General features: G+C 42.8%; 1 protein-coding gene across 2 annotated transcripts in view; it reads left to right on the top strand.

Annotated features, from left to right (window-relative positions):
• Nucleotides 1-27,716, top strand: part of ZCWPW1 (zinc finger CW-type and PWWP domain containing 1) — a 1,624,070-nt gene that overhangs the window by 392,497 nt on the left and 1,203,857 nt on the right. For both annotated transcript variants that reach the window (XM_085639318.1, XM_085639317.1), the window contains exon 6: nucleotides 26,820-26,986. In XM_085639318.1, the coding sequence (XP_085495444.1) occupies nucleotides 26,820-26,986 (167 nt within the window). The remainder of the gene's footprint in view (nucleotides 1-26,819; nucleotides 26,987-27,716) is intronic.

Genomic DNA, 27,716 nt, shown 5'->3' with positions numbered 1-27,716 from the left:
GATTGGATTAGAGCAGAGTGGAGCGGACTGGATTAGAGCAGAGTGTTGTAGAGTGGATTGGAGCAGAGTGGATTAGAGCAGAGGGGTGGCGAGTGGATTAGAGCAGAGTGGATTAGAGCAGAGGGGTGGAGAGTGGATTAGAGCAGAGGGGTGGAGAGTGGACTAGAGGGGTGGAGAGTGGACTAGAGCAGAGGAGTGGAGAGTGGACTAGAGCAGAGGGGTGGAGAGTGGATTAGAGCAGAGGGGTGGAGAGTGGTGGGTGGAGAGTGGATTAGAGCAGAGGGGTGGAGAGTGGTGGGGTGGAGAGTGGATTAGAGCAGAGGGGTGGAGAGTGGTGGGTAGAGAGTGGATTAGAGCAGAGTGGTGGAGAGTGGGGTGGAGAGTGGTGGGGTGGAGAGTGGAATGAGTGGGGTGGAGAGTGGTGGGGTGGAGAGTGGTGGAATGGCATAGAGTAAAGTGGCATGAAGTGGAATAGAGGGAGAGACATAGAGTGGAGAAGCGTGCCGTACAGTGTTGTACAGTGGGGGATGAGGAATGCAGTGTCATAGAGTGGAGGAGTATAGAGTGGAGTGTCATAAAGTGGAGTGTTGTAGAGTGGAGGGGCATAGGACCAGATGTATTAAAGCTGTTTGCATTCGCCAATGGTGTGAATCGCAAAATTTGGCAGTTTGCAAATCCCTAATGCATATGCAAGAAGCCTTTCCTAAATGCAAACTGTGAATTTAGGAATTGCTAATTACCATCAACTCCAAGTTGATGGTAACCATGTAGGAAGTTTGAAAAATGCATTATTCAAAGTGCCATGCTGCGCACACATGCCCTTAGAGCATGTGTGCGCTTTACATGTGCACAATTTGAATTTTGAGGGTGCTTCAGGGGGGGGGGGCTCATGCCCCTGGGCACCCTTGGCTTTGCATTCACTAATTTGCGATTTCCAATTAAGTAATCGCAAATTAGCAAATGCAAAGCCATCCACAACTATGGACCTTTTGGCCCATAGGAACGAACGGAGTCATATTACCTAATAGCGATTCAGTATTTACCTGATCACCATTAGGTAATATTAAGGAATCGCTAAATATTTCGCGATTCCTACCTACATAGCATTTTGCAATTACTAAATCGCGATTCGGTACAAATCTGGCATAGAGTGAAGTAAAGTGGTGTGTCATGGAATGGAATGGAATGTCAGGAATGCCATGGAATGTCAGGAATGCCATGGAATGGAATGTCATGGAATGGAATGTCATAAATGTCATGGAATGTCATGTCAGGAATGTCATGTCTTGGAATGCAATACCAGGAATGTCATGTCATGGAATGGAATGTCGTGAATGGAATGTCATGTCATGAATGTCAGGAATGTCATCAGGGATGTCAGGAATGTTATGTCCTGGAATGGAATGTCATGAATGTCATGGAATGTCATCGGATGGAATGTCAGGAATATCATGTCTTGGAATCCAATGTCAGGAATGTCATGTCATGGAATGGAATGTCATGTCATGAATGTCATCAGGAATGTCATGGAATGGAATGTCAGGAATATCATGGAATGGAATGTCATGGAATGGAATGTCATGAATCTCATGGAATGGAATGTCAGGAATGTCATGGCATGGAATGTCAGGAATGTCATGTCTTGGAATGCAATGTCAGGAAAGTCATCAGGAATGTTAGGTCATGGAATGGAATGTCATGGAATGGAATGTCCTGAGTGTCAGGAATGTCATGTCATGAATATCAGGAGTGTCATGTCATGTCAGGAATGTCATGAATGGAATGTCAGGAACGTAGTGTCATTAATGTCAGGAATGGAATGTCAGGCACGTCATGTCATTAATGTCAGGAATGTTATGGAATGGAATGTCAGGAATGTCATGTCATGGAATGGAATGTTATGAATGTCATGTCTTAGAATGCAATGTCATGGCATGAATGTCATCAGGAATGTCGTGGAATGTCATGAATATCATGGAATGGAATTTCATGAACGTCATGGAATGGAATGTCAGGAATGTCATGTCATGGAATGTCAGGAATGTCATGTCTTGGAATGCAATGTCATAGAATGGAATGTCATTTCATGGAATCGAATGTCAGGAAAGTCATGTCATTAATGTCAGAAATGGAATGTCAGGAATGTCATGTCATGAATGGAATGTCATGTCAGGAATGGAATGTCAGGAACGTCATGTCATTAATGTCAGGAATGGAATGTCAGGAACGTCATGTCATGGAATGTCAGGAATGGCATGGCAAGAAATGGAATGTCAGGATTGTCATGTCTTGGAATGCAATGTCAGGAATGTCATGTCATGGAATGTCATGTCATGAATGTAAGGAATGTCATTGAATGGAATGTCAGGAATGGAATGGAATGTCAGGCATGTCATGGAATGGAATGTCAGGAATGTCATGTCATTAATATCAGAAATGGAATGTCAGGAACGTCATGTCATGGAATGTCAGGAATGGCATGGCAAGAAATGGAATGTCAGGATTGTCATGTCTTGGAATGCAATGTCAGGAATGACATGTCATGGAATGTCATGTCATGAATCTCATTGAATCGAATGTCAGGGATGGAATGAAATATCAGGAATGTCATGGAATGGAATGTCATGAATGTCATGAATATCATGGAATGGAATATCGTGAATGTGTTGGAATGGAATGTCTTGGAATGGAATGTCAGGAACATCATGGAATGTCATGGTATGTCATAAAATGGAATGTCATAAAATGGAATGTCAGGAATGGAATGGAATGTCAGGAATGGCATGTCAAGGAATGGAATGTCAGGAATGGCATGTCTTGGAATGCAATGTCAGGAGTGTCATGTCATGGAATGTCATGAATTGAATGTCATGTCAGGAATGTCATGTCATGGAATGGAATGTCCTGAGTGTCAGGAATGTCTAGTCATGAATATCAGGAGTGTCATGTCATGGAATGTCAGGAATGTCATGTCATGACTGTCAGGAATGTCATCAGGGATGTCAGGAATGTCTTGGAATGGAATGTCATGAATATCAGGAGTGTCATGTCATGGAATGTCATGTAATGATTGTCAGGAATGTCATGTCATGGAATGTCGAAATGTCGTCATGGAATGGAATGTCAGGAATGTCATGGAATGGAATGTCATGGAATAGAATGGAATGTCAGTATTGTCATGTCTTGGAATGCAATGTCAGGAATATCATGTCGTGGAATGGAATGTCATGGAATGTCATGTCGTGGAATGTCATGTCATGAGAATGGAATGTCAGGAATGTCATGTCATGGAATGGAATGTCAGGAATGTCATGAATATCATGGAATGGAATATTATGAATGTGATGGAATGGAATGTCAGGAATGTCATGGAATGGAATGTCATGAATGTCATTGAATGGACTGTCAGGAATGTCATGGAATGGAATGTCAGCATTGTCATGTATTGGAATGGAATGTCAGGAATGTCATGTCAAGAAATGGAATGTCAGCATTGTCATGTCTTGGAATGGAATGTCAGGAATGTCATGTCAAGGAATGGAATGTCAGCATTGTCATGTCTTGGAATGCAATGTCAGGAATGTCATGTCATGGAATGTCATGTCATGGAATGTCATCAGGAATGGCATGTCATGGAATGGAATGTCAGGAATGTTATGTCTTGGAATGAAATGTCAGGAATGTCATGTCATGGAATGGAATGTCAGGAATGTCATGGAGTGTCAGGAATGTCATGGAATGGAATGTCAGGAATGTCATGTCTTGGAATGCAATGTCAGGAATGTCATGTCTTGGAATGCAATGTCATGAATGGAATGTCATTTCATGAATGTCAGGAATGTCATCAGGAATGTGAGGAATGTCATGGAATGGAATGTCATGTCAAGGAATGGAATGTCATGAATGAAATGTCATGTCATGAAATGGAATGTCATGTCATGGAATGGTAAAGAAATAGAATGTCAGGATTGTCATGTCTTGGAATGCAATGTCAGGAATGTCATGTCATGAATGTTAGGAATGTCATCAGGAATGTCATGTCTTGGAATGGAATGGACTGTCAGGAATGTCAGGTCATGTCATGGAATGGAATGTCAGGAATGTCATGTCAAGGAATGGAATGTCAGGAATGTCATGAAATGTCAGGAATGTCATATCATGGAATGAAATGTCAGGAATGTCATGTCAGGAATGGAATGTCATGTCATGAAATGGATTGTCAGAAATGTCATGTCAAGGAATAGAAAGTCAGGATTGTCATGTCTTGGAATGCAATGTCAGGAATGGCATGTCTTGGAATGGAATGTCAGTAATGTCATGTCAAGAAATGGAATGTCAGCATTGTCATGTCTTGGAATGGAATGTCAGGAATGTCATGTCAAGGAATGTCATGTCATGATTGTCAGGAATGTTATGTCATGGAATGTCGCAATGTCGTTATGGAATGGAATGTCAGGAATGTCATGGAATGGAATGTCATGGAATAGAATGTCAGAAATGTCATGGAATGGAATGTCAGTATTGTCATGTCTTGGAATGCAATGTCAGGAATATCATGTCGTGGAATGGAATGTCATGTCATGGAATGTCATGTCATGGGATGTCATGTCATGAGAATGGAATGTCAGGAATGTCATGTCATGGAATGGAATGTCAGGAATGTCATGAATATCATGGAATGGAATATTATGAATGTGATGGAATGGAATGTGATGGAATGGAATGTCATGAATGTCATTGAATGGACTGTCAGGAATGTCATGGAATGGAATGTCAGCATTGTCATGTATTGGAATGGAATGTCAGGAATGTCATGTCAAGAAATGGAATGTCAGCATTGTCATGTCTTGGAATGGAATGTCAGGAATGTCATGTCAAGGAATGGAATGTCAGCATTGTCATGTCTTGGAATGCAATGTCAGGAATGTCATGTCATGAATGTTAGGAATGTCATCAGGAATGTCATGTCTTGGAATGGAATGGACTGTCATGGAATGGACTGTCAGGAATGTCAGGTCATGTCATGGAATGGAATGTCAGGAATGTCATGTCAAGGAATGGAATGTCAGGAATGTCATATCATGGAATGAAATGTCAGGAATGGAATGTCATGTCATGAAATGGAATGTCAGGAATGTCATGTCAAGGAATAGAATGTCAGGATTGTCATGTCTTGGAATGCAATGTCAGGAATGTCATGTCTTGGAATGGAATGTCAGTAATGTCATGTCAAGAAATGGAATGTCAGCATTGTCATGTCTTGGAATGGAATGTCAGGAATGTCATGTCAAGGAATGGCACGTCAGCATTGTCATGTCTTGGAATGCAATGTCAGGAATGTCATGTCAGGAATATTATGTCATGGAATGGAATGTCATGTAATGGACTGTCAGGAATGTCATGTCATGGAATGTTATGTCAAGGAATGGAATGTCAGGAATGTCATGTAATGGCATGTCTTGAAATGAAATGTCAGGAATGTCATGTAATGTCATGTCAGGAATGTCATGGAATGGAATGTCATGGAACGGAATGTCTGGAATGGAATTTCATGGAATGGAATGTCAGGAATATCATTGAATGGAATGTCATGTCTTGGAATGCAATGTCAGGAATGTCATGTCATGAATGGAATGTCATTTCATTAATGTCAGGAATGTCATCAGGAATGTGAGAAATGTCGTGGAATGGAATGTCAGAAATGTTATGAATGTCATGGAATGGAATGTCAGGAATAGAATCGAATGTCATGGAGTGGAATGTCATGTCATGAAATTGTAAAGAAATAGAATGTCAGGATTGTCATGTCTTGGAATGCAATGTCAGGAATGTCATGTCATGGAATGTCATGTCATGAATGTTAGGAATGTCATCAGGAATGTCATGTCATGGAATGGAATGTCATGAAATTGAATGTCATGAATGTCATGGAATGGACTGTCAGGAATGTCATGTCATGGAATGGAATGTTGAAGGACTGGGCAATTTTTAAGACCCAGCGGTGCCAGGGGACAACACCTGAGACCTTCGGGGTTCACCTGTTTTGGCGTACTAAACAAACAGAGACACTGGAATCATCCTCTGGCGTCAAAAGATCTTTTTAATGACTGCAGTCAGGAACAGAAGTCACAGAAGTATCATACGAGATAGATTCTACGGAGACTGCTCGATTTGTACAAAGCAGGTCGCTCCTTAAATACTGAATATTATGCCTCGGGCAAACATTCCTACAAGTTTACAATTATTCCCGTTTCTGTATTCCAAACAATAAGATCACACAACATCACATTCCCATCTCCAGGTGTCCGGCCTTCAATCACACAATTCTGACATCCTTCTATTGAAAGGCCGGACCGCCCCATAATAAAATTGGTCACCTCCTCATCATAAAAGGCTAGAGGGAAATACAGGGACAGATGCAGAAAATAGGAGAGTCAGATAAGACATAGTCGTAGGCAAATAAAAGAAGCGTGGTCTATTGTATCAGGGTCAGTAATCTTGCTCAAGCAGGACAAGACAGAAAACCGGTGTGGCAGGGTCATCTTCGGGCGGCAGAGTCAGCTTCCGCCAAGTCATGCGGAATTCAGCAGAACGTGCACTAGGGAATACGTGTCCTCGTGAGGTTACCCAAACAGGGTCATCGCTCGGACATCGCCCATTCACTTACTATGTGAGGGCAATGATACAAAATGGACGTCGTGCACAAAATGAAACCCGTAGGTTTGAACACGAAAACCAGCAATATATGACAAATCCTTCAGTGCAGCGTTGCGAAAACACTCGCCCATACTAAACTCATCATTTGTGATTCACTAATACCAAAATCGTCACGGTACCATTAGTACCAAAACACGGGTTCAGTTTTCACGGAACCTCAGACCCTCCTTTTGCCCTTACATAGGCAAGCACTAATCGATATCTGAGACGATACCTATTTTCATCAAATCACTGAGGTGTCGCTGAAGCATCATCCTTTCCATCAGTACCTCTCTAGTAACAGGCGGCCTTCTTATACATGTCGTAGCACAAAGGCCACATAAGGCAGGACCACACTGGACACAGAGACAGCACGAAAACAGGAGAACTAAAACAACCCCAATGACCATCAGAATCTTCCATCCCCACGCAGATAATAGATTCCAAACCCATCCAGTTAGCGACCACTCTCCTTCATCCACATGTATAGAATCAGAGATCTTATGCAATTTGGAAATGGCCTCATAAACTGTCGGAGCATTATCCGGAATGAAAACACAGCAACTCGATCGGATCACTTTACATACTCCACCTCGATCTGCAAGTACAACTTCTAGAACCATACGATTCTGCAACCTCATAAGGCGATCCGCCTGAAGCTCAGCTGTCAAGTTACCAAGGGCACCAGCTGTTACATTAACAGTGGATTCAACTACACGAGTCAGTTGTCTCAGGTTCCTTCTATTGACCATAGGTCCCCAAAACGGCAGGAAACCCATGAAGAAGTCTCCCGCTTCCTGACCGGCAGTATCCTCCTGACTAACAACACCTCTCACAACTCTAGTCTTGTGATAATCAGAGGCAGCAGTAAATGTTGGCGGTAGTAAGTTAGCAACATAACATGTTCCCGAAAAATCAGGGGGCAACCATGTGTATGCTCGATCATAACAGACAAAGTATGTACCCGTGGCAGCCAAAAACGCAGGGGAAAACTGTGATGGGAAAACGTACGTTTCAGTGCAGTCACTCTTCCCTAGCTGAGCTCTCGGATTCTGACCATTGCCTTGCAAACAAAAACGACCTAAGTGGGGTACGACCCAAATTGGAGCCGAACTCTTGCGCTGTTTCTCGCCCAGACTAATGCTATACCCAGTCGCATTCCAACCCACATAAGCTCGCAACTCATCCTTGGGAATGGATGAATATGCATCGATATCTCTACTCATATCGGCAAGTCCTCTTACCAAGGCCTTATTGTTGGAGCTAAATTTTGTGGAGCGCGGTGGTCGCGGGGGATAGGTCTCAAGGGCAAAAAGGAACATAGTCTGGAATGCCCACGATGACCCATTATAGCTAAAAGACAGAACTAGATACAGGATACCCTTATCAGTGGTATGTGGCATCAAACCACACACCCAGCAATTAGTCGTATTCATCACTAGTTGGTGTTGGTGCAAAAGTTGAATAAACGAATTGTTTACAAACTCAGAACGTCTAGCTTGTTCGTGTTCAGGCAAAGGATGGAAGGAATGTGAAGAAGCAGTAGTAGCGGAAAAAGAAACGTGAGGAGGCACCGTAGACATAGTAGGTACAAAAATTAAAACAATTCCACCCACCAAGGTTATCAAGAAAATGAAAAACATTAGGGCACACTGGATCAGGAAACATTTGTTGCGCAATATTTCATGCAATTTCGCTTTACGCTCAATCACAGTATTAACACCTCGCAGCTCAGGAAGCTCCATCCTCTACTCGAGCCGTCCGCGGCGGTTGGTTTGTACCTGTTCAGAAATGCGTCCGTTAGCCTTGGGAGTTCCCAAAAACCAACCGGGGAAACCGACCTTGTGTCTGGTAACCTGCAAATCAAAACTAGGCACACGTCACGGCCCTACGGCGAACCTGGATGGCCGGTTCAAGAACACACATACAGCAAACTTCCTGGCTGAGGAGAATACAATTGTCCAAAAACTAGTTGTCAGGGCAGAGGAGGCAAAGGAAAACAAAAAAAAAGGGGTATTCACTTTATTAGTCCTTGGAATGGGAGCGTAAAGAGTAACGATGTCTTCCAGGTTGTGTCTGCTCTTCGAACAAAGGGCCAGATGACAAAACAGTGTTAAATTTTTCAGGTGAATGTTTGAATGGAGTAATGTTCGGATCCAGGGGCAAAGGCACAGTTCCAGGTGGAGCAGCAGTGTTCTTCAGTTTGGCTGACTCAAGACTTTTGAATCGTGCATCGCTGAACGGGACAAGCCTAGGAACACACTCTGTCTCAGAACTGCCAATTCCCTGTCTAATCCACTTGTCATACGGTAAAGGTAGCGGTACACGCTTCGTATGGGCAGCGTGCACCCAATACTTTCTTCCAGCCAATCGAACAGCAGTCTGTGTTGACAACAGGACCTGGAACGGTCCAATATATCTTGGCTCCAAGTTTCTGGATTTCCCAAAGTTCTTTACGACAACGAAATCGCCAGGCTGTAACTTGTGTCCTGGTCCCTCTGTTGGTTTTGGCAGAGCCTCACAAACCTGTTGATGAATTGCACTTAGTTTAGCAGTCAAGTCATAAAGGTAATCGATCAACATGGGATATTCGAGCTGGGTAAATTCCTTAGGTCTAGGGACTCCCCAAACGTTTGCAGGACGACCAAACACAATTTCATACGGGCTAAGCCCTACTCGAGAGTGAACAGTCGCCCTAGTGGACAGAAGAGCCAAAGGCAATGCATCTGGCCATGACAATCCAGTAGTTGTTTGGATCTTAGTTAACTTCAATTTCAGTCCCGTTATAACCCTCAACAAGACCTGCGGACTGTGGATGATTAGCACTATGGAACTTCTGCCTAATCCCCAAACCCATACACACACTCTTCATAACCTTTCCAACAAACTCACTTCCATTATCCGACCATACAATCCGTGGCATGCCGAACCTAGGGAAGAACTCTTTGAGAAGGACTTTGGCTGTAGACAGGGCTGTATTATCTTTCAAGGGGTAGGCTTCGATCCATCGTGAAAATGCACAAACTACAACAAGGACATACTTAAGGTTGTTACACCTTTCCATATGAATGAAATCTAATTGAATAATCTCAAAGGGACAAGTCGCGGGAGCAAAATGACCAGCTGGAGTTGGAGTTCCCTTGCCAGGATTATGCATCAGGCACACCATGCAATTCTTAACCACCCTCTCCGCACACTTAGAAATCCCATCATTCTTCCATACTGGGGCCAACAATTTGCAAATTCCCTTCGCACTTATGTGTGCCATTCCATGTGCCATTGTAACTACTGCAAGCACATACGCATCGGGTAACATCCATCTCTGATGTTCAGACAGATCAATCCAACAACCTGTCGAATCCAATTTACCCATACTTTCTTTCCACACATTCTTCTCACTCTCAGTAGCCTCCTTCTGAATTGACTTCACACTCTCAATCGTATTTTCACACATTCCAGCATCCGTAACCCATCTTGCAGAACTTGCAACATACATTCGACTCATCATGTTCTTTGCCGTCTCTTTCGCAACCTCATCTGCAAACGCATTACCACGACCAACATCATCCGTAACCTTCCGGTGCGCACTACACTTCACAATCGCAACTTGTTTTGGCAAAGTAAGTGATTCCAGAAGCTCATTCACCAATTGTCCATGCTGTATTTTTGTCCCGTAGGACGTCAAAAATCCTCTCTCTTTCCATAATCGTCCAAAACTGTGTGCAACACCAAACGCATACTGACTGTCGTTGAACACATTCACTCTCTTTCCCTCGGCCAAGACACATGCTCTCGTCAACGCAATCAACTCTGCAGCTTGTGCAGAATTCTGACTTACTCTCGCAGTCTCAACAATCGTAATCAATGTCGTCACAGCATACGCAGCAGTCACATCACCATTCGGCAATTTAAAGCACGAACCATCCACATACAAAGTACCATCCGGATCTGACAACGGGGTATCTTTCAAATCGATCCGACCCTTCGTTTCTTCTTCAGTTCGCAAACAACAATCATGTGGTTCTGAATCACTCGACTCTACAGTAGTCGGCAACAATGTGGCTGGATTCAACATACTACGGGCCATATGTAGGAAGCCCAATACCGGTCGGTAACGGCCGATTTTCGGTAAAAATCCCGTTACCGACCGGTATTCAGGCTTTTGGTATGTAGGGGGCACATTTCAGGATTCGGTAATTTACCGAATCGGTAAAATTACCGAATCGGTAATTTTACCAATTCGGTAAATACCGAATCCTGAAATGAGATGTAGGGGGAGTGTGTGGGTGTTGTGTGGATTCGTTATTTACCACCAACTAAAAGTTGGTGGTAAATGACGAATGGCTTTGAAAAAGCATTTTTTTGCACTTAGAAGTGTGCAATGTGGCAGACATACATGCCCTTAGGGCATGTATGTGTGCCACATGTGCACACATGCAGGAATCAGGGGTGCAACAAGGTGTCACTGTGACACCCTGCCACCCTTGATTGTGCTCCCCCCATTACCGAATCGGTATTTACCGATTCGGTAATGGTAACTGGCTTCCCATTGATTCCTATGGGCCTCCTGGCCCATAGGAATCAATGGGAAGCCAGTTACCATTACCGAATCGGTAAATACCGATTCTAAAATACCGACCCATTCCGAATCGGTAAATATTACCGATGGATTACCTACATTGCATTTACCACTTCATAAATACCGAATCGGTAAAATTCGGTATTTATGAAGTGGTAAATGTTAGGCCACCTACATATGGCCCTACATCTTTTAATCTGGATATGGCTTGCCAAGAGTGTCAGCTCATAGCCTGACAGCCTCGCACTCGTAAGATGTTGAGTTTTCGTCCGGTTCAATAGAGTATCTACTGCATGTGGAACCATTACCACTAACATATTATTCATGACCAGACCAGCAGATTGTCGAATAGACACAGCAGCTGCCGCTGTCGCTCTAAGACAACTCGGCAATGCCCTTGCTACTGGATCTAAAGTCGAAGAAAAATACGCACACGGGCGCTGTTTATCACCGAATTGTTGCGTCAACACACTCAACGCACAACCCTCTCTTTCATGAACGTATAGTGTAAACAGCTTACTGTAGTCGGGAGTACCCAACACAGGAGCTGAACACAACGCATCGCGTAACTCAGAAAAACTCTTCTGACAGTCATCAGACCAAGGCAGAGGATTCGAAACATCTTTGCACGTGAGAGCTAACAGAGGCTTTGCTAACAAGGAAAAATTTGGGATCCATTGTCTGCAGTATGATGTGATACCTAAAAAGGCACGTACTTCTCTTTGAGTGCTTGGCACAGTCATTTGAGCAATTGCTCTAATTCGTTCCGGGGTCAACCTTCTTCCCTCCTTTGACAAGAGATGACCTAAGTAGGTTACTTCTTGGCAACAATATTGTAACTTAGAAGGTGACCCCTTATGATGTAAATCAGACAAATGCTGTAGCAAGGAAATCGCAGCCACTTTGCAAGTTGCCTTGTCATCAGCAGCTACTAAAAGATCATCTACGTACTGGATCAGAGCAGCACCAACAGGTAACTCAACGGTATCAAGCTGGCTTTTCAAAGCCTGACTATATATCGAAGGACTCTCACAATAACCTTGGGGTGCGCGCTTGAATCTAAAGCTACGACCACCCAAGGAGAAACCAAAAATGTCCCTACTCTCGTCTGCTATCGGGATGCTAAAGAAGGTATTCTTCAAGTCAATCACCGAGAACCAGGCAGCTGAAGCAGGAATCAATGTCAATAAAGCTGTAATGTCGGGAACCACAGGAAACTGTGGAACCACAATCTTGTTCACTTCTCTAAGATCAATTACAAACCGATACACAGGAGGTTGGGAAGAATCGGTACGTTTCAAAATCGGCAAAACAGGACTATTACACACGTTACCTCGTGTTTCTTCAATCACACCCTTCTGGATCAAATCATGGATGATCGCTAAAAGTGCTCGTTCACCATCGCTCGAAATTCAATATTGCGGAATTGGCGGTAATCTGGCATTCGGTCTAAGCTGAACAACATATGGAGGAATTTCCAAAAGACCCACATCATTAGGACCCGTAGCCCAAAGAGATTAAGGGAGTGAACGCAATTCTGGTGGAAGTCTATCTGTCGACACATACATAGGAGAGATCACTTTCCTACCCAATGTAAGTTGTACTCCCGAAGGGGAACAATGCAACGTCGCATACAATCGTTTCAACAGGTCCAAACCCAACAAGTTCTCACCACAGCCAGTAGTCAAAATCAACGGTGCTTCTAACTCACATGGTCCAATTGAAAGGGACAAAGGACTAGAGACTGGATTACGAACAGGGGCGCCAGAAAATGCTACTGAGACATTCGTTAAGCCAGACAGAGGTGCGCCAGGGAGTCTAGAATGTATGATTGAACTTTTTGCCGCACCAGTATCCAACAGAAAAGGCTCAACCACACTTGATATAGCTACTGAAACATAAGGCCCACTCTGATCGACTGGAACTGACACTACTCCCTCTCTCTGTCCATGGCTATCCTAGCAATCATTGTATGCAGCACTCTCGCCCTCGACATAGTAATCATCTACATGGTACTGTGGAGATCTACCAGATTGCACCTTCGATTGATCAAAACAATTAAGAGAACTCTGTGACGGAAGAGAACGCTCATTCTGAGAAAACGCAACACCACGTCCTCTACCTCTAGAGACTTGTTGAAAATCACCACGACCTCTCTGAACTGGCACACCATTCATACGTTGTCGCAAAACAGGGCACTCGTTCTTATAATGACCCTCTTCCTTGCAGTATGCACATTGATTCAATCCTAACAAGGGCCGAGAAGCGAAATACTCCGATCTCAGTGGTACTTTCGGGAACTGTGTCTGTTGCTGAAAATGCGAACGTTGCTGCGAATCGTTCTGATTCGAGCGAGGTGGATACGCCTGTTGCAACAACACCTTAGTCTTCAAGTCCTTCGTTTTCTTTTCTACTCGTTCCTTTTCTTCCTTATCTCTGTTCTCGTAATATTGGGCTGTAGCTAGAATCTGAGCCGTTGAAGAAACAGCCCAAGCACTTTCTGAGTCTTTCAATTTGTTGCACAAGTCAGGCAACAAGTTAAACACGAATTTATCGACAAATAGTCTCTGGCCTCCCTCCGAACTCATGTCTTGACCACTGTGGTCCACAAAAGTCTCTTCAAATCGCGTGAAAAAGTCAGACAAACTTTCATCCTTCTTCTGCTTACAAGCCGACAATTTATCCCAATTAACTCTCAACGCTGGCATCAAAGTCTTCATCAAATTAACTATCCTATTCGGTAACTCCGCTACTAGGGGCTCAGGCTTTGCACCTCCTACTTGGAGAGCATCCGTAGCTAAAATAGCCGTCCAGGTACCACCTAACTCGTTCGGATGATCCTCATGGCGGATCTTTGCCCATATCGGTTGTGGCACTACATTGCCAAACAACATCTCAATATCTGCAATGTTCATAATACAAGCGTCCACTGTCTGGGACAATTCCTTATAGTAACCAGCAGGATTCTTACGCGGGTCTGGCAAAGTCTGTTTTAATGCTAACACTTCAGACCTTTTCCATGGGACATGTATCCAAACTCTCTGAAAATGTGCTGGAGTGGCCTGAATACCTCTCCCTGCATCAGCCTGTACCGCATCACGCCATACTGGCGGGACCTCTCTCATAGGATACTGTCCTAACGTCTTCGTTGCCGAAGAATCACTCGCAAACAAAGCTCTAGAGGGCAGTACAGACCTATAGGCAAGAAGCCGCTCGAACGCATGTCTAGCTTCAGAACCCACTATCATACCTTTCGCAAATTGACTCTGGAGTTCGAGCATTTCAGTAGGGGCTGAGTCTAATTCGTCGTTATCCCATTCATCTCGCAACAACTTACACATCTCCTCAAACACATACCTCTGAGTCGGTTCATTCCATTGAGAAAACGTATCGTAAACTATACGAGAACTATACCTATCGGGTTTCAAAATCCACCTATGAGCCATCGAATCTAATACGGCTCGTTCCCCAGGGCCAGGGAGCTGGCTACGTCTCTGCGTGGAATCAGAAACGACGGGCGCAATTAGCGACCCAAAAAGAGGGTCAGAAAACTAGGGACGGTGTCGGTTACTCGCCGACGAACGGAAGGTGAAATAGACATAAGAGCAGGAGAGACAGCGTTCAATGAAAACAAAGGAGCAAAAGGAGTACCAGAAACAGGAGTAACAGACGTAGTAAGGTGAGGTGTAGTAGTTAAAGACGAAAGAGGCAACCCAGGAAGAGGGGGTGCCGGAGGAACATAACCGAACTGAGGAACAGGGGCAGGGACAGGAGCAGGAACAGGTGGTGGAGGAGGAACTACCAAAGGCTGACCAGCAGCCGGTTGTACAGCAGGGGGAACCAAAAGAGCTGTAGAACTTTGTACATAAGGAGGTGGCAACTTCAATAAATAAGACATCAGAGGATCCTTTTCGGGGTCCTCTATCGGCTTATCGGGACATGATGGCAAAACAGGGTAGCACTTATCAAATGCCATACTATGTTGTCTAGTGGAAATTTCGATCGCTTTCTCTTCTTCATCTTCCTTAAACTGCCTAGCAGCTTGCATAATCGTGACGCCTTTTTCTCGTTTATCCTTTTTAGCCTGTTTGATTTCTTTCTGCTTGGCTTCTTTGCACCATAGATGAAAGGAGTCAAAGATCGCCGGCCGGGCTTTCTTCTTAAATAATTTTGCTTCCAAATTATCCAAAATTGAAGTTTCAAAGCTACCATGTTGTGGCCATCTGAGAACACCATCTTTCCTAGTATAGTGAACCCATACCGCATTATACGTGATAGGACCCACACCATGCTTCGAATAGAGCTCGTAAGTCGGAGTTCCAACCGGAGGTATCGGACAAGAGTCCTCCAATCGGGAATCCTTGTTGCAACATCCAAGACAAGACAAGAAACCAAGACTACGGGTAGGCATCTTCGCTCACTAACCGAGTTTCAAACTTCAAGGGGCTATCTCTACCGATACACTCGTAAATGTACGAGACCCTCGGTTTTTGGGAACTGCAGCTACCAAATAATCCTAAGGACCAAACTAAACCAAATGCAATGGAACCATGCAAACCAAAACTAAAGACCAAAGAACTCAAGTTACCAATCAAAACTAAGGAACAAACCTGAGGACTGGGAGCGACCCACTTATACTTAACTGAAAGATCAATGACGTCACCAGGAAGACCCGTCTATCGTCTCGCCGTCCTAAGGACTACGCCAGGCTCCAAAACAGGTCGACAGTCAGGGCTCCAGTCCTTTGCAGCCGTCTGGAAGCGGGAACCTTCGTGGGGAAAGACCTTCAGACCACTTATGCGACATACATGGATCGATGAAGTGAGGTGCACCTCCCTCGGAAATTTCACATGAAGCTCCTCACAATCTTCAGGCTAGGACCGGGACCGCTCGATGTCGCTACGCTTGGGCGCCAACTGAAGGACTGGGCAATTTTTAAGACCACGCGGTGCCAGGGGACAACACCTGAGACCTTCGGGGTTCACCTGTTTTGGCGTACTAAACAAACAGAGACACTGGAATCATCCTCTGGCGTCAAAATATCTTTTTAATGACTGCAGTCAGGAACAGAAGTCACAGAAGTATCATACGAGATAGATTCTACGGAGACTGCTCGATTTGTACAAAGCAGGTCGCTCCTTAAATACTGAATATTATGCCTCGGGCAAACATTCCTACAAGTTTACAATTATTCCCGTTTCTGTATTCCAAACAATAAGATCACACAACATCACATTCCCATCTCCAGGTGTCCGGCCTTCAATCACACAATTCTGACATCCTTCTATTGAAAGGCCGGACCGCTCCATAATAAAATTGGTCACCTCCTCATCATAAAAGGCTAGAGGGAAATACAGGGACAGATGCAGAAAATAGGAGAGTCAGATAAGACATAGTCGTAGGCAAATAAAAGAAGCGTGGTCTATTGTATCAGGGTCAGTAATCTTGCTCAAGCAGGACAAGACAGAAAACCGGTGTGGCAGGGTCATCTTCGGGCGGCAGAGTCAGCTTCCGCCAAGTCATGCGGAATTCAGCAGAACGTGCACTAGGGAATACGTGTCCTCGTGAGGTTACCCAAACAGGGTCATCGCTCGGACATCGCCCATTCACTGACTATGTGAGGGCAATGATACAAAATGGACGTCGTGCACAAAATGAAACCCGTAGGTTTGAACACGAAAACCAGCAATATATGACAAATCCTTCAGTGCAGCGTTGCGAAAACACTCGCCCATACTAAACTCATCATTTGTGATTCACTAATACCAAAATCGTCACGGTACCATTAGTACCAAAACACGGGTTCAGTTTTCACGGAACCTCAATGTCAGGAATGTCATGTCAAGGAATGGAATGTCAGGAATGTCATGTCTTGTAATGAAATGTCAGGAATGTTATTTCATGGAATGTTAGGAATGTCATGTCATGGAATGAAATGTCAGGAATGTCATGTCATGGAATAGGATGGCAAGAAATGGAATGTCAGGATTGTCATGTCTTGGAATGCAATGTCAGGAATGTCATGTCTTGGAATGTCATGTCAGGAATGTCATTGAATGGAATGTCAGGAATGTCATGTCATGGAATGGAATGTCAGGAATGTCATGTCTTGTAATGAAATGTCAGGAATGTTATGTCATGGAATGTTAGGAATGTCATGTCATGGAATGAAATGTCAGGAATGTCATGTCATGGAATGGGATGGCAAGAAATGGAATGTCAGGATTGTCATGTCTTGGAATGCAATGTCAGGAATGTCATGTCTTGGAATGTCATTGAATGGAATGTCAGGAATGTCATGTCATGGAATGGAATGTCAGGAATGTCATGTCATTAATGTCAGAAATGGAATGCCAGGAACGTCATGTCATGGAATGTCAGGAATGGCATGGCAAGAAATGGAATGTCAGGATTGTCATGTCTTGGAATGCAATGTCAGGAATGTCATGTCATGGAATGTCATGTCATGAATGTCATTGAATGGAATGGAATGAATAGAATGGAATGGAATGTCATGAATATCATGGAATGGAATATCATGAATGTGTTGGAATGGAATGTCATGGAATTTAAGGAACATCATGGAATGTCATGGAATGTCATAAAATGGAATGTAATAAAATGGAATGCCATGAATGTCAGGAATGGAATGTCATGGAATGGAATGTCAGGAATGGAATGTCAGGAATGTCATGTCTTGGAATGCAATGTCAGGAATGTCATGTCATGGCATGTCATGAATGGAATGTCATGTCATGAATGTCAGGAATGTCATGTCATGGAATGGAATGTCCTGAGTGTCAGGAATGTCTAGTCATGAATATCAGGAGTGTCATGTCATGGAATGTCAGGAATGTCATGTAATGGAATGGAATGTCATGACTGTCAGGAATGTCATCAGGGATGTCAGGAATGTCTTGGAATGGAATGTCATAAATATCAGGAGTGTCATGTCATGTCATGATTGTCAGGAATGTCGTCATGGACTGGAATGTCAGGAATGTCATGGAATGGAATGTCAGGAATGTCATGGAATAGAATGTCAGGAATGTCATGGAATGGAATGTCAGTATTGTCATGTCTTGGAATGCAATGTCAGGAATGTCATGGAATGTCATGGAATGTCATGGAATGTCATGTCATGAATGTCATGGAATGGAATGTCAGGAATGTCATGAATATCATGGAATGGAATATCATGAATGTCATGGAATGGAATGTCAGGAATGTCATGGAATGGAATGTCAGGAATGTCATGAAATGGAATGTCAGGAATGTCATGGAATAGAATGTCAGGAATGTCATGGAATGGAATGTCAGTATTGTCATGTCTTGGAATGCAATGTCAGGAATGTCATGGAATGGAATGTCATGTCATGAATGTCATGGAATGGAATGTCAGGAATGTCATGGAATGGAATATCATGAATGTGATGGAATGGAATGTCAGGAATGTCATGGAATGGAATGTCATGAATGTCATTAAATGGACTGTCAGGAATGTCATGAAATGGAATGTCAGCATTGTCATGTCTTGGAATGGAATGTCAGGAATGTCATGTCAAGAAATGGAATGTCCGCATTGTCATGTCTTGGAATGGAATGTCAGGAATGTCAAGGAATGGAATGTCAGCATTGTCATGTCTTGGAATGCAATGTCAGGAATGTCATGTCATGGAATGTCAGGAATGTCATGTCATGGAATGGAATGTCATCAGGAATGGCATGTCATGGAATGGAATGTCAGGAATGTCATGTCTTGGAATGAAATGTCAGGAATGTCATGTCATGGAATGTCATGGAATGGAATGTCAGGAATGTCATGTCATGGAGTGTCAGGAATGTCATGGAATGGAATGTCAGGAATGTCATGTCTTGGAATGCAGTCATGTTGGAATGTCATTTCATGAATGTCAGGAATGTCATCAGGAATGTGAGGAATGTCATGGAATGGAATGTCATGTCATGGAATGGAATGTCAGGAATGTCATGTCAAGGAATGGAATGTCATGGAATGGAATGGTAAAGAAATAGAATGTCAGGATTGTCATGTCTTGGAATGCAATGTCAGGAATGTCATGTCATGAATGTTAGGAATGTCATCAGGAATGTCATGTCTTGGAATGGAATGTCATGAATGTCATGGAATGGACTGTCAGGAATGGAATGTCAGGAATGTCATGTCAAGGAATGGAATGTCAGGAATGTCATGTCTTTTAATGAAATGTCAGGAATGTCATGTCATGGAATGTCAGGAATGTCATATCATGGAATGAAATGTCAGGAATGTCATGGAATGTAATGTCAGGAATGAATGTCAAGATTGTCATGTCTTGGAATGCAATGTCAGGAATGTTACGTCTTGGAATGGAATGTCAGTAATGTCATGTCAAGAAATGGAATGTCAGCATTGTCATGTCTTGGAATACAATGTCAGGAATGTCATGTCAAGGAATGGCATGTCAGCATTGTCATGTCTTAGAATGCAATGTCAGGAATGTCATGTCAGGAATATTATGTCATGGAATGGAATGTCATGTAATGGACTGTCAGGAATGTCATGTCATGGAATGTTATGTCAAGAATGGAATGTCAGGAATGTCATGTCTTGGAATGAAATGTCAGGAATGTCATGGAATTTCATGTCAGGAATTTCATGGAATGGAATGTCATGTCATGGAGTGTCAGGAATTTTATGAATATCATGGAATTAAATGTCATGGAATGGAATCTCATGTCTTGGAATGCAATGTCAGGAATGTCATGTCATTTCATTAATGTCAGGAATGTCATCAGGAATGTGAGAAATGTCGTGGAATGGAATGTCAGGAATGTCATGAATGTCATGGAATGGAATGTCAGGAATGTCATGTCAAGGAATGTCATGCCTTGGAATGTCATGTCATGAATGTCATGGAATTTCAGGAATGCCATGTCATGGAATGTCATGTCATGGAATGGAATGTCAGGAATGTCATGTCATGGAATGGAATGTCATGTCATGAATGTCATGGAATGGAATGTCAGGAATGTCATGTCAAGGAATAGAATGTCAGGATTGTCATGTCTTGGAATGCAATGTCAGGAATGTCATGTCTTGGAATGGAAAGTCAGTAATGTCATGTCAAGAAATGGAATGTCAGCATTGTCATGTCTTGGAATGGAATGTCAGGAATGTCATGTCAAGGAATGGCATGTCTTGGAATGCAATGTCAGGAATGTCATGTCAGGAATGTCATCAGTAATATTAAGTCATGGAATGGAATGTCATGTAATGGACTGTTAGGAATGTCATGTCATGGAATGTTATGTCAGGAATGTCATGTCTTGGAATGAAATGTCAGGAATGTCATGGAATGTCATGGAATGTGATGTTGGAATGTCATGGAATGTCATGTCATGGAGTGTCAGGAATGTCATGAATATCATGGAATGGAATGTCATGTCTTGGAATGCAATGTCAGGAATGTCATGTCATGAATGGAATGTCATTTCATTAATGTCAGGAATGTCATCAGGAATGTGAGAAATGTCGTGGAATGGAATGTCAGGAATGTCATGAATGTCATGGAATGGAATGTCAGGAATGGAATGTCATGGAATGGTAAAGAAATAGAATGTCAGGATTGTCATGTCTTGGAATGCAATATCAGGAATGTCATGTCATGAATGTTAGGAATGTCATCAGGAATGTCATGTCATGGAATGGAATGTCATGAAATGGAATGTCATGAATGTCATGGAATGGACTGTCAGGAATGTCATGTCAAGGAATGGAATGTCAGGAATGTCATGTCATGGAATGGAATGTCATGTCATGAAATGGAATGTCCGGAATGTCATGTCAAGGAATAGAATGTCAGGATTGTCATGTCTTGGAATGCAATGCCAGGAATGTCATGGAATGGAATGTCATGTCAGGAATGCCAGGAATGCCAGGAATGTCATGTCTTGGAATGGAATGCCATGGAATGTCATGAATGTGATGGAATGGGCTGTAAGGAATGTCATGTCATGGAGTAGAATGTCAGGAATGTCAAGGAATGGAATGTTAGGAATGTCATGTCTTGGAATACAATGTCAGGAATGTTATGTCAGGAATGTCATGGAATGGAATGTCATGTCAGGAATGTCATGTCAAGGAATGGAATGTCAGGAATGTCATGCCTTGGAATTTCAAGAATGTCATGTCATGGAATGGAATGTCATGTCATGTCATGAATGTCATGGAATGGAATGTCAGGAATGTCATGGAATGGAATGTCAGGAATGTCATGGAATGGAATGTCAGCAATGTCATATCATGAATGTCATGAATATCATGGAATGGAATATCAGTCAGTCAGTCAAAAACTTTTATTTCGGTATAATACCATAAAAAGACATAAATACCTATTTACAATAAAAATTCATAAAAAATGCACATTTACATATGGTATAGTCCATCAAAAATAAGGACCTGTTTTACAAATTGAATAACATTTAAAACACAATTGAAAGCATTATTAGAAGGGACGAGGTAGAACAAGATCCAATCCCTAAGCAATCTCATATCTAAACATGCTTTCGCTATAGCACTAAAATCATCTTTAAGAACAGATAACCTCCCATTTTGTAATTTTTTACACCTTGAATACCACATGGAAAGGAGGAATCTAGACGTCGCGAACACTATCATAGGGGTAGTGTCATATTTAAGAATTCTGAACACCTCCTGGTAGTCCCTAAGGCCCCTGGACTTACAGAGTTGTATAATCCATTTTGCTCTTGCCTTGGTGTAAAGAGGGCAAAAGAGCACAACATGCAACTCTGTCTCACAGGTATCAATACATTCTGGACAAGAACTCGTGGGACAGGGCACACTAGTCCACCTATGGGTTAAAGCCCTCAGTGGTAAAGAGCCGTGTCTGAACTGAATATATAATTTCTTGGCCAGTGGGGGCTGGATATCATCCAAGAAAATTTCAAAATGGGGACTAGTCTTAATGTCCAGAAAGGTGTTGGTAAGCCTACCCCAGGAGGAATTTAATAAAATTTCCTTTCGATACTGCTGGAGAACCACAATCAGTGATTTCTTAGTCAGCAAACGGCAAGACTCTTCAGGTGCCAACCACAAGTCCCCCTTACCTAAAACATAACAGAGGTTCTTAACATGCATCAGCCATGGTATTTTCCCCAAATTCCCTCTTGACAGGAGATCACCAAGATCCTGCCTGTAGCTCGCAAGCTCGGGTGTTGACCAGAGTCGTCTCCAATATAGGAGTGGGCGGTTCAGGGCGATCTCTTCAATAGGAACTAAACCTAAATCCCATCTCAGGGGGATTAAGGGGGTACTCATTGGTAATTTCAAAAGCCACCTAATAAAACTGTTCTCGGTTAAGGTTAGAGGGGCAATACTACAGTGGCCCCAAAGCTCTGCGCCGTAGAGCGCACCCCCTCTTGCTTGGGATTTATAGATTTCCATGGAATATCATGAATGTGATGGAATGGAATGTCAGGAATTTCATGGAATGTCAGGAATGGACTGTCAGGAATGGAATGTCAGGAATGTCATGTCTTGGAATGCAATGTCAGGAATGTCATGGAATGTCAGGAATGTCATGTCTTGGAATGTCATGTCTTGGAATGTCATGTCAGGAATGTCACTGAATAGAATGTTTTGGAATTTCAGGAATGTGAGGAATGTCATGTCATGGGATGGAATGTCAGGAATGTCTTGCCATGGAATAGAATGTCAGGAATGTCATAAATGTCATGGAATGTCAGGAATGTCATGGAATGGAATGTCAGGGATGTCATGTCATGAATATCAGGAATGTCATGGAATGGAATGTGGAATCTCATGGAATGGACTGTCAGGAATGTCATGTCATGGAATGGAATGTCAGAAATGTCTTGCCATGGAATGGAATATCAGGAATGTCATGTCAGGAATGTCATGGAATGGAATGTCAGGAATGTCATGGAATGGAATATCATGCACTTCATGGAATGTCAGGAATGGAATTTCAGGAATGTCATGCCATGGAATATCAGGAATGTCATGGAATGGAGTGTCAGGAATGTCATGTCAAGGAATGGAATGTCAGGAATGTCATGTTTTGGAATGGAATGTCATGAATGGAATGTCATGTCACGAATGTCAGGAATGTCATTTAATGGAATGTCAGGAATGTCATGGAATGGAATGGAATATCATGAATGTCATAGTATGGAATGTCATGAATGGAATGGAATGGAATGTAAGGAATGTCATGTCATGGAATGTCAGGAATGTCTTGTCATGAATGTCATGGAATGGAATGTCCTGTCATGGAATGGAATGTCAGGAATGTCTTGGAATGGAATGTCAGGAATGTCATAGAATGTCATGTCAGGAATGTCATGGAATGGAATGTCATGAACTTCATGGACTGTCAGGAATGGAATTTCATGAATGTCATTGAATGTCAGGAATGTCATGTCATGGAATATCAGGAATGTCAGGAATGTCATGGAATGCCAGGAATGTCATGGAATGGAATGTCAGGAATGTCATGTCAAGGAATGGAATGTCAGGAATGTCATGTCTTGGAATGGAATGTCATAAATGGAAATGTCATGGAATGGAATGTCAGGAATGTCATGGAATAGAATGGAATATCATGAATGTCATAGTATGGAATGTCATGAATGGAGTGGTCATGGAATGTCATGTCATGGAATTTCAGGAATGTCATGGAATGTCTTGTCGTGAATGTCAGGAATGGAATGTCATGGAATGGAATGTCAGTAATGTGATGTCATGGAATGTCATGTCATGGAATGTCTTGTCATGAATGTCAGGAATGGAATGTCATGAATGTCATGGAATGGAATATCAGGAATGTCATGTCATGGAATGTCAGGAATGTGATGTCAATGAATGGAATGTCAAGAATGTCATGGAATGAAATGTCAGGAATGTCGTGTCATGGAATGGAATGTCAGGAATGTCATGTAATGGAATGTCAGGAATGTCTTGGAATGGAATGTCAGGAATGTCATGGAATGTCAGGAATGTCATGGAATGTTGAATGTCATGTCATGAATGTCATGGAATGGAATGTCAAACGTCATGTCAGGAATGTCAGGAATGTCATGGAATGGAATGTCAGGTCATGAATGTCATGGAATGGAATGTCGTGAACTTCATCGAATGGAATGTCATGGAATTTCAGGAATGTGAGGAATGTCATTGACTGTCAGGAATGTAATGTCATGGAATATCAGAAATGTCATGGAATGTCATGTCAGGAATGTCATGTCATGAATGTCATGGAATTGAATGTCATGGAATGGAATGTCATGTCTTGCAATGGAATGTCATGAATGGAATGTCATGTCACGAATGTCAGGAATGTCATGTCATGGAATGGAATGTCAGGAATGTCATGGAATGGAATATCATGAACGTCATAGAATGGAATGTCATGAATGTCATGGAATGGAATGTCAGGTCATGGAATGGAATGTCAGGAATGTCATGTCATGGAATGGAATGTCATGGAATGGAATATCAGGAATGTCATGTCATGGAATGTCAGGAATGTCATGTCATGGAATGGAATGTCAGGGATGTCATGTCAAGGAATGGAATGTCAGGATTGTCATGTCTGGGAATGCAATGTCAGGAAGGTCATGTCATGGAATCGAATGTCATGAATGTCAGGAATGTCATCAGGAAGGTCAGGAATGTCATGTTGTGGATGTCATGAATGTCATGGAATGGAATGTCATGTAATGGAATTTCATGAATGTCATGGAATGGAATGTCATGTCATGAAATCGAATGTTAGCAATGGTCTCAACCTCTTCTATTAAATTATCTATTTCAGCTATTGTGCAATTCCCACCTGCACTTTCCTTTAGTTTTGGTGTGTTTCCCTTTCCCATCGGCGCTTCCAAGGCTTTTCGCTTGCCCATGGTCGAGCTAATTTAGTTCCCACTGATATTTACTATTTCCATTCTGTGTGTGTGTTCCACTTAGGGGACTTAGGGACAATATAGCTTTGGTATTTAGGGGTGGTTGTAAGACAGATGAAAGGTGGAAATTGGAATATGGAACAGGGGTGCACTGCTCTTATGAGCCTACAGAGTCTGTATGGGCAATAGTATGTTTGCCCAGCTGAGGCCAACCCCTCCGAGTTAAGCCAGTTTTCCTTGCGCTAATGCGCGTTCGCGTATTACCTTGTATAAAGTCTTATCCGAATCTTTGATTTGGATGATTGTTGTAGTCAAGAAGCAGCACACTTGGAAAACCACGATCCTCCAAGATGCCGGGGCCAAGAGAGATAGCCCAGCCCAGCCTCCTCCAGAATCGGACGGGTGCAGATGGGCCCGTCCTTGGCCCGGGTGCAGCCAGCTCGCGTCCCGCGCTGTGGGAGCCCGCGTTGATTTTTGCAGCGCCTCCTGGCGCTGGCAGTGATGTGACATTGGTGCGAGCAGCTGCGTAGCAGCCTGGTACATTTGTTCCCTCAGTGGCAGTGGAGCAAGCAAGCTGTAACGGGCGTCCCGCGCTGCGGGAGACCGCATTGATTTGTGAGGCGCCTCCTGGCGCTGACAGTAACGTGATGTTGGCCAGTACTGCCCTATGGTACTAAATGAACAGTAATTTCTTACTATCTCCAACTAGAGAGTTTCAAATTGAATATAGCCGGTTCTACCCTTTCACCATTCACTTTTGTATGTGTAATACCTATTTAAGGCAAGTGGACTGCGGAGTGCTAGTGGTGCGCTCCCTTGACTTCATGGATACTGTCTCCCTGCCTCCATGCCATCCCGGTCTATTGCATGTCGACAGCTCTTGGCAGGCTCTGTACGGCAGCAACTGTGAACTTGTCTCAGGTTCAGAGCTTGCCAGAGAATTGTGCTGTGGCACACTGTCTAATCCTCCTCCATCTTTGCGTGTGCACCAACCTTTACCTTCGCATAGTAACTGACACTGCAGGCAATGTGGTATCAAAAAAAGGGCCCTTAGAGAGCAGCAACTCCGAAAGTTCTGTTGTTTCCCTGTTGCCATATTGGCCATACCTCCTGGAAACTAAATAACAGCTAAACAGTTCTAGCTCACAAATAGCCTGATTTCTGTTTTGTGGATAGATGCTAGTCACCAGACGTTTTATTCAGTAGGTGTTGATTGGAATGAAAGGGCTTAGTTTGCATAAAAATGTTGCTGTAGGAATTGACAGTCTGCTTACAGCTAGAGATTACTTGTTTTTGTTAAACGTTTAGCCTAGGGGATATATTTTGGAACCATAGTGCCAGGCAGTAAAATTTGAAAACAATATTAGATGTTCATTTTAAAGGTTAAAGTGATTTATCACATGCTTGCCCAGATTCTTTGTTGCATTTGTTAACACTGATTGATAGCCCAATCTATTTCAGATTTTTTAAATATTGTCATAAGGTTGTCAAGTAAATTTGCAGATTCTATACATCTTTTTTTTTTAACCCTATTGTAGCTGACAATATCGCTTTTCAAATTCTATCTTCAGCATTTTCTTTCTTATTCAATTTCCTTTAGTGAGATTTGTGTGCTGTCCCAAGCTGGAGGGAAGTCCTTCCAGACGGTACCGTCTGTGGAGTCTAGCACTGCAAATAAAAGGTCCTCCGAATCCACTCAGAAGCTGGCTGGAGCGGAGTGCCCTAAGTCCCATAAACTCTCATTGAAAAAGCAGGGGCAAAAGAAGGGTAAGTGCAATATATTTTAATAGCATGTTTTGCTAATGTGATGTACTGTGGCATACTATTTTTAACTCTGCATGCATATGTGGTTTAGTCACTAAAATTGCTGATTGTGGAACCTGGAGACCGAACTTGTAATCCAAGCTTCATCATCTGATCATATTGTGGGATCAAGTCCCTCAAGTTCTCTCGTTTTTAAGAGGTGCATAAAAAGTCAACATTTCCATTTCCACTCACCTAATTTTATTGGATTTGGGCCCCAAACTTTATTTGGATTTTGATCAAAATTATGGGCCTTATCCAAAGTTATGATGGAATATTCCGCCCACCATATCACAAATGCAGTTGGCTGTAATGCATGTGTAATATAGAAAATAGAACATTTGCCACGTTTGTGGCAGACTATCCCACGCACCAAACTCCAAATAAGGCCCGTTGTTTATATTTTGACATCCTCATTTCACTCCTTTATTTGACAATGACTTGGGAAGCAGGCTGGCTCTCTATATAGTGTACTGTACAGAAAATCCAGTGGGTCCCCAGTTGGTTTACAGAGGCTAAAGTAGATAATACTATCACTCTCTTTTGTGGTAGTTTGGGCAAGCTGGTAGGCTTATCAGAGGTTAGTGCTACGCATTTGTTGTACTCACAGAGGCAATATGTGAGACACACACTCAAATAATAAATCCGAGACTAATTTAGAAAAATAATACTTCTTACTCTAGAACTTCGTTTC

The sequence above is a fragment of the Triturus cristatus genome, chromosome 12 (assembly GCF_964204655.1).
Source record: "Triturus cristatus chromosome 12, aTriCri1.1, whole genome shotgun sequence".
Lineage (NCBI taxonomy): Eukaryota > Metazoa > Chordata > Amphibia > Caudata > Salamandridae > Triturus > Triturus cristatus.
Note: the sequence above shows the minus strand (reverse complement) of the source record. Positions and strands in the feature narration are given on the sequence as shown.